The 8,467-nt window shown below is 50.1% G+C and overlaps 1 protein-coding gene across 1 annotated transcript in view; it reads right to left on the bottom strand.

The window, feature by feature from the left end:
* Positions 1-3,477: 3,477 nt before the first annotated feature.
* Positions 3,478-8,467, bottom strand: part of LOC121305501 (isocitrate dehydrogenase [NAD] subunit gamma, mitochondrial-like) — a 9,864-nt gene continuing 4,874 nt past the window's right edge. Inside the window, exons 4-13 of the mRNA XM_041237140.1 lie at positions 7,977-8,092; positions 7,345-7,405; positions 6,864-6,996; positions 6,170-6,303; positions 5,944-6,046; positions 5,497-5,643; positions 5,306-5,400; positions 5,037-5,049; positions 4,678-4,796; positions 3,478-3,712 (exon numbers count right to left, since the gene is read on the bottom strand). Of these exons, the coding sequence (XP_041093074.1) occupies positions 4,692-4,796; positions 5,037-5,049; positions 5,306-5,400; positions 5,497-5,643; positions 5,944-6,046; positions 6,170-6,303; positions 6,864-6,996; positions 7,345-7,405; positions 7,977-8,092 (907 nt within the window). The 3' untranslated portion in view covers positions 3,478-3,712; positions 4,678-4,691. The remainder of the gene's footprint in view (positions 3,713-4,677; positions 4,797-5,036; positions 5,050-5,305; positions 5,401-5,496; positions 5,644-5,943; positions 6,047-6,169; positions 6,304-6,863; positions 6,997-7,344; positions 7,406-7,976; positions 8,093-8,467) is intronic.

The raw sequence follows: 8,467 nt of genomic DNA, 5'->3' as shown, positions 1-8,467 counted from the left end.
TCTGCTCAGCGCTAAATGCGAAATGCGGGTTTTTTTTTTTTTTTTTTTTTTTTTTTTTGACGTTCACTGGTCCCTTCTCTGCTAGAAAAGAGAGAGAGAGAGAGAGAGAGGAGAGAGGAGAGAGTGAGTGTCTCTTCCATCTCATCTACCTCACTCTCCTCTATCCTCACTTCCCTCCTCTCACTCCCGTTGAGACTACTCTCCTCTCTCTCTCTCCTGACTCACTCCCAGATGAGAGGAGAGAGAGAGAGAAGAGAGACTCTCTCACCGACTCAGATGCTCCCTCTCTCTCGTCTCCCTATGCTCTTTTCTATCTCTAGAGAGAGTGTGAGGGAGTGAGAGGAGAGAGAGAGAGAGAGAGAGAGAGAGAGAGAGGAGAGAGAGAGAGAGGAGAGGAGAGAGAGAGAGAGAGAGGGAGAGGAGAGAGAGAGAGAGAGAGGGAGAGGAGAGGGAGGGAGTGAGAGAGAGAGGAGAGGAGTGAGGGAGAGAGAGAGAGCTGTTGTCGGAGAGGGAGATAGAGGCAGAGTGGAGAGAGAGGGATGGGGAGAGAGGGGGGAAGGGATTGAGGTTAGGAGAAAGGAGGGAGATAGAGGCAGAGTGGAGAGAAAGGGATTGAGGTTAGGAGAAAGGAGGGAGATAGAGGCAGAGTGGAGAGAGGGATGGGGAGAGAGGGACAGGGAGTGATAAAGAGAGAGTGGGTGAGGGAGAGAGGAGAATCAGATTTGCTGGAGTTTAATTCTGCATTAAGATCCACACCATTGATTAGAGATGGCGGAGGGGAGGGAGGGAGTGTGTAAGAGGGAGAGGAGTTTAATGAGAGATGGAAAGAAGGTGCGAGAGGGAGGGGAGATTACATTTTCAATGTGTGTGTGTGTGATTACATGATGACACACGTCCTCTGGTGTACTCGCTTCGCGGAGAAGTTTAGTGGAGGAACACACACGACACAGGTAAGCCTCACTCTGAGGTGACATCCAGTCCTTTGTAAGTGACTCTGCAGCAGGAGTTGTTGATGAAGCAGAGTTCACCCCCTCTGGTCTGTGGGAGTCGCTTTGGATAAAAGCATCTGAATGACTCATTAATAAGGGTTACCAAGCGCTGCCTGTGCGCATTATCAGTGTTGTCGTCTTAGGCGCGACTTCTGACACGTGTTAGTTTAGTTCGCGACCTAGTTTGAGTTGGGTTTGGTCGAGGACGACGTCTTTTGCCATGCTCCCGAGACCAGTCCCGGCGTCGTGTTGCAGGAGCGTGGAAGGGAGAACTTAGGACTTTAAAAAGAATAACCAACTATCACCACGACATTAATTCTATGGACTTGAGCGGGGGAAGGAGTTTCGGCCTGACGAAAGCAAAAAAAGGAAGGAAGGAGGACCATTCTCTTTTTCGTCGATGTCTGCGTCTCCTCTCTTGCAGGAAAGCACCAGGGAGATTACAACGAGACAGGCTGACACACAAAAAAATACTCTGTCGCCTGTGTGGTTTTTTATTTATTTTTTTGGTTTTGTTTCCTGTGATAATAATCCTCTCTTGCACGCATTCTCTCATCGAAACAACCTTTTCAAACTGTAATTAACAGGAGCAATTAGCAACATGCGCACGCACGCTCAAATTACAGGGTCTGTCAAAGAGACGAGTCAAACTGCGAAACCCATTGCGGCTTCCCACATCCCGAGGGTGAGCGTTATAGGTTGTAGGGCCTCTAACTCGCAATTCTATCGGATCTACTTCTCTCACTCTCTCTCCTATCTCTCATCAGTTTCTCACTGAGAGTCTCACTTCTCTCACTACTCTCTTGCTCACTCCAAAAAAAAGATGACATACATAGACGACATGCGAGCAAGACGCAGAGGACGTTTGACATAACATAACATACATAACATAACATACATAACATAAAATGCATAACTTTATGAACTGTACGTGTCATTGTCACCAGTGCACATTATGTTCACGTACACACCGACGGCTCGATTGGTATTGTATTGTATTGTATTGTATTGTATTGTACTGTGTATTGTATGTCGACCCCCCCCCCCCCTGGGGGGGACATCTTTGATTTGTAAAGTCGGGGGGGTGGCGGAGGAATCTTTTAACCGGGCCCCCTTAAAATTAAGAAGCAGAACCTGCAGGACAGAATGAAGTCACGTCAACAAGATCAAGCATTGCATCAGCACACTCCCACACAGAATGAACTCCCTCAGCTTCATAGAGTCCAGTGAAAGCTGCTGAATAATGTTCCCTTGTTCACATATTGAATTGCACCCCCTCTATATAGAATGAACTCCCTCAGCTTCATAGAGTCCAGTGAAAGCTGCTGAATAATGTTCCCTTGTTATCATATTGAATCAAACCCCCTCTATATAGAATGAACTCCCTCAGCTTCATAGAGTCCAGTGAAAGCTGCTGAATAATGTTCCCTTGTTAACATATTGAATTGCACCCCCTCTATATAGAATGAACTCCCTCAGCTTCATAGAGTCCAGTGAAAGCTGCTGAATAATGTTCCCTTGTTAACACATTGAATTGCACCCCCTCTATATAGAATGAACTCCCTCAGCTTCATAGAGTCCAGTGAAAGCTGCTGAATAATGTGACGTTATCATATTGAATTGCACACCAGAGCTTTGTAGCTTTTCCAGATACTTCAAAGAAAAACTGACAACAAAAGTGACATTTCAAAATCTAACATGAAATACTACTGGACTGATATTATTGGCTTCCATAGACTTGTTTTTTTTTTTTGTTTTTTTGCAATGTAATTTTTGTTGTTCATTTGATTACATGATTACTATATAAAGATTTGGGATTTTGTCGCTTATTATATTCGATATATATATATATTATATATTATATATATATAATAATAGTTAGATAATATATATAACTAGCCATAAACCATAAACCCTAACCCTAACCCTAACCCTAACCCTAAACCCTAAACCTAACCCTAACCCTAAGGGGGGGGAGGATGGATTTGGGATTGGTTTTTGGGGTTGGTTGGGGTGGGGTTTGGGCGGGTATGGGGTAACCCTAACCCTACCCCCTAATCCTAACCCCAACCCTACCCCTAACCCTAACCCTAACCCCAACCCTAAACCCTAACCCTAACCCTAACCCTAACCCTAACCCCAACCCCAAACCAAAACCCAAACCCAAACCCAAACCCAACCCCCCACCCCTAACCCTAACCCTAACCCACACCCTACCCCTAACCCTAACCCTAACCCAACCCCCCCCCCCAACCCCAACCCCAACCCCAACCCAAACCCTAACCCCAACCCCAACCCCCCCCCTAACCCCAACCCCAACCCTAACCCCAACCCTAACACTACACCAGCGTAACCCTAACCCTATCCCACATCCAAACACAACACCTATCCCTAACCCTATCCCTAACCCTAACCCTAACCCTAACCCTAAATGCAGAGCGCCAGAGTTGTCTGCTGCCTGACACAATGAAACACACAAACTGCAGCGTGACTTTTGGAAAGGAGGTTTATTATGGGATAGAAGGGAGAACGGCACGTCAGGACTTTACAAAACAGACAGACAAACGTTTGGACGCGTTTTACAGCAAAGCATGCGCGGTCAGAAACAAGAGGAGGCGTTTAAAACTCGGGGCGCGCCTGTCGGGCACAACTCCGGAGAGCAGCGTGATCGGACTTAACCCTTTCACTGCCAGGCAGAGAGTTCTTCTGGAGGATGAAACTGGCTGTAGTTTATACGAGAGAGAGAGAGAGAGAGAGAGAGAGGAGAGAACAGAGAGAGAGGGAGAGAGAGAGCATATTCTCCCTGTCCTCTACTCAAAACCCTCTCTCTCTCTCCCCATCTGCTGCTCTCCTAGTCTCTGAGGAAGAGACTAATGAGGGGGGAGAGAGAGAGAGAGAGAGAGAGGGAGGAGAGAGAGAGAGAGAGAGAGAAAAACATAATAAAATAAATTTCACAATTAATTACGACGTGTTGTCTAAATGAGCGAAAGGGCAAAGGTCCTCACTTTGTACGTTCAAAACACACACCAGAGACAAGAGGCGCCGTCGCTAGCAGTGTTTGGTTCGTCGCCATAGAAGTGAGCAAAGAGAGATCCTTGTCCAGTAGTCGGGTAATATATGTCCTTAAACCAAAAACTGAGGGCAACCAAAAACGTCACAAAAACCCAAGGGTCCACAGTGACCCACAAAGACAACCCCCCCCAGTGTGTCTAGCTAACAAGCTCAGGTGTGTCTTATTATTAAACTCCTAGTGAAAAGCAGGACTGGATCACACTGCTGTGCAGCGGGAGTCTGATTATTAAACTCCTAGTGAAAGCAGGACTGGATCACACCGCTGTGCAGCGGGAGTCTGATTATTAAACTCCTAGTGAAAGCAGGACTGGATCACACTGCTGTGCAGCAGGAGTCCTGTTCCCATCTCTACAGGGCAGTGTGAAAAGCAGACCCCCACAATCACAATTACATTAAATTAACAAACGACAGCTCTAATTAACACTGTTTCATCTCAGCGACACGAACAAATGACCCACAGGATCAACTCAATTCAGCTTGGAAAGCCGTGTAGCTGAATGGCCATCGCTCACGTCTCGCTGCGCTTGCAATTAAGAGCAGAACTGGAATTCCCCAGACCAACAGACAATGCAAATCGCACAGCCCAGCCCAACCCCCCTGGGCCCCCCCTGCTTACCCCCGCGGCGGGACTCAGAAAGCGGCCGCGCTGCGCAGAGAGGCGCCCTGCATCAACCTCATGATGCTCTGAACCACCTCGGACGTGGTGCCCTGGCCCCCAATATCAGCCGTGTGCATCTGAGGACCAGAAGCGACAGAAACGTTACCAAAATCTATCCAACAGCCCTGACCCCCGCGCACCCCCGCACCCTCACACACACCCGCACGGCTGGGAGTGTGTGTTGGTGGGCACGGTGGGGTGTATGGGACCGTGCCCACGGGGACCACACATTGCACCCCCCTGCACCCCCTAATGGATAACCCGCTCTCAGGATTACCTATACCCGAGAGTCTCGAGAATGGCACAGGAGCAAGTACCACTTCGTGAAGTCTAAGCCAGCGTACCCATTAGACTCTGAAACGGAACACACAAAATAATCAATAAAAACCCATCAAGCGCCTGTGTGTGTGTGTGTGTGTGTTAGTGTGGTGTGTGTTAGGTGTGTGGGTGTGTGTGTGCAGGGCTGACTGTGTTACACTATCACACACACAGACAATCGTGTGTGTTTGTGACTGTGTTGGTGTGTGTGTGTGTGTTAGTGTGTGTGTGTTAGTGTGTGTGCGCGAGTGCTGTATTGTTGACTCACTGCAGGTGATCCAGCATCATACAGCTGGCCAGCAGCATGGCGGTGGGGTTGGCTGTGTTCTTGTTGGCGATGCTCTTCCCCGTGTTCCTAGTGGCCTGGAAAACAGAGAGAAACACACAATAAAACACACAATAAAACACACACGCACGCACATGCACGCACACACGAACACGCGCCGCCACCCCCTTCACCGTTTCGAAGACGGCGTAGTCTCGCCCCAAGTTGGCTCCCGGGACCAGGCCGGGCCCCCCCACCAGCCCCGCGCACACGTTGCTGACCACGTTACCATAGAGATTGGGCATCACCATGACATCAAACTGCTGGGGCTTAGAGACCAGCTGTGAGGGGAGGGGAGAGGAGAGGGGAGAGGGGAGTGGAACCAGGACCAGCCCCCCAACGGGGGAAGGGTGGGCAGAGGAGAGGGGGAAGGGGATGAACAGAAGGGGGGGGAGGGGAGGAGAGGGGAGAGGGGAAGGGGAGGAGAGGGGAGGGGAGGAGAGAAGTTAGACAAAACATTAACAAACCCTCCCCCAAAAGGCAACACCCACCCAACCACTAAAACATCTCAAACCAATTTATTACACTCTCAAGCCAGATGTTGTTAAAGAAGTCAAGATTTCAAACTCAGCCCTTCTCACCTGCATGGTGGTGTTGTCAACGATCATGCTGTCGAAGACGATGTCTGGATACCCAGAAGCCACCTCTTTACAGCACTGCAGGAAGAGTCCGTCACCCAGCTTCCTGTAGAGAGAGGGAGGGGCAAAATGTATCAAAACTGGAGCCCAAACGCCGGTCTGCTTGACTCTGCCTCATCTAGTATCACTTGGATCACTGGTTTCAGCTGACTGGGATCACTGGACTCACATGATGTTCGCTTTGTGCACGCCGGTCACCCTCTTCCTGCCTTTCTCCCTCGCCAGACGGAAGGCGTAGTCCGCGATGCGCAGAGAGTTCGACTTCGTGATGATCTTGAGACTCTCCACCACGCCAGGGACGCTCTGAGAACCCAGACACACACACACACGAAAATGATTACGACCGGCACACTTATTTGACCCCACACACAAAGGAAGCCGGGTTTATAGTACGCGAAAAGTTCGACTGTGTACTCCCCCACCATCTCTACCATCTCAACAACCCACACCTTACACCCAACAAAACCACCTCTCACAACTCGTGCGCCAGGGCTAGGGTGAAATTGTACTCACCTCTTCCCCACACTCTCTAACTCTCACACCCAGTGCTCAGGTCTTGCTAAAGGGTGATTTGCTGGTACCCCCCCCAACCTTACACAACAACCCCAACAACTTCCCCTTTCAAACCCTTCCCCCTCACTTAACTCTCTATCCACTACATCCACTCCCTACCCTCCTCGTGCTCCAGGCTGCTGTACTCCCCTCTTAACCTCTTCCCCTTCCCCAGCCCCTCTCTCTCTCTCCCTCTCCCCCTCCCTCTCACCTTGTGCTCCAGGCTGCTGTACTCCCCTCTTAACCTCTTCCCACTTCCACACTTCCCCTATCTCTCCCTCCTCAACTCGCACTCCCCTACAGGAGTTCACCTCGTGCTCCAGGCTGCTGTACTCTCCCTCTGTATTCTCTCGGATGATCATGATGTCGATGTCTCTGTGTCTCGTCTGCACGCCCGGCAGACTCTGGCAGTGAATCACATTGGCGTACAGGTCCAGACTAGTGCTGCAAACACAACACACAGCCATCAGGGCTCCCATTGCAAAGCAGGGTCACCCCGCCAGGGTCAAAACATCAAGGTCCAGGTCTAATTGCTAAGCCAGGTGATCGCCACAGCCTTCTGGTGCGAGTCCATCCAACACTTTGTTGTGAAATCCAGGAAAGGATCAAAATGCTATGCAATAGGAGTCTCCAACCCTGTGACGATAACCAGCATTATGATTGTGGGGACAGAAATAAGACTCTGATTGCAGAGCAGCTTCTCCTGTTCCAGGCTTTCCTCGGAGCTTGATCAGCGCCACAATGTGTACAGGCAGCTCAGGTGTGCCTACAAGCAGAGCCCCCGTCTCTTACCGGAGAAGGTTGTTCCTCGATTTGTGCGAGGGGGGCATGGTGTGGTTCGTTTCAATGTTTCCTGCAACAAGAAAACAAAGACAAGCTTGTGATTTGCTTTTCAGTTTCAGAGCTTTACTATCACACACACACAGAGACAGACACTCTCTCTCCTCTCTCCTCTCTCCCTCTCTCGAGTTTACAGAGCTTACTATCACACCACCACACAGAGACAGACCACGCTCCCTCTACTCATTCCCCTCCCCCTCTCCTCTCCTCCCTCCTCTCTCCCCCTCCCTCTCTCTCCTCCCTCTCCCTCTCCCTCTCCCTCTCACTCTCCCTCCATCTCCACCTATCTCGTCCTCTCTAGCCCTATTACCATCTCTCTCCTCGGATCTGGTCTCCCTCCTCACTCTACTCTCTCCACCCTCTCTATCCCCTCTCTAGTCTCACCCCTATCACCTCCCATCCTATCTCTCTCCTCGACTCGAAGCCACTCCCCTCCTCCCTCCCTCTCCCTCTCACCAATCTACTCCCTCTCCCTTATCCCCTACTACTCTCTCTCCCTCTCCCTTTCACCCTTCATCTCACCTCTCTCTCCCTCTCTTCTCTCCTCCTCTCGTTTTGATTTCAGTCACTCCTCTCCCTCTCACCCTTCAGTGCCACTCTATTGCGTCGGATGGCTGTGATAGCGTTGTTGATGTCATCCTCCTCCGTCATGGCAGAGTTCACGTGAACCACCTCGAAATCCACGGGCACACAAGAGTACCTGCACACGCCAACGACACGCCAACAACATGTGAGACCAACCAACACGCTGGCTGACCTGACCTGACCGGACCGGACTGCCAGGGTACTCCCTGCTCACTGGACTGATCAGACACTGCAGCAGAACACTCCCTTAGAAAAGATGCAAAAATAGTGGGAGGTTCTCTTCCCTATGCTTTCCCAGACCTCTCTGTGCTTTACAATGCTTCCCTATGCTTTACCACACCTCTCTGTGCTTTACAATGCTTTACCACCTATGCTTTACAATGCTTCCCTATGCTTTACCTCTCTGTGCTTTACAATGCTTCCCTGTGCTTTACCAGACCTCTCTGTGCTTTACAATGCTTCCCTATGCTTTACCAGACCTCTCTGTGCT

Source organism: Polyodon spathula, chromosome 43 (assembly GCF_017654505.1).
Source record: "Polyodon spathula isolate WHYD16114869_AA chromosome 43, ASM1765450v1, whole genome shotgun sequence".
Taxonomy (NCBI): domain Eukaryota; kingdom Metazoa; phylum Chordata; class Actinopteri; order Acipenseriformes; family Polyodontidae; genus Polyodon; species Polyodon spathula.
This window is presented reverse-complemented; position numbering and strand designations above follow the sequence as displayed.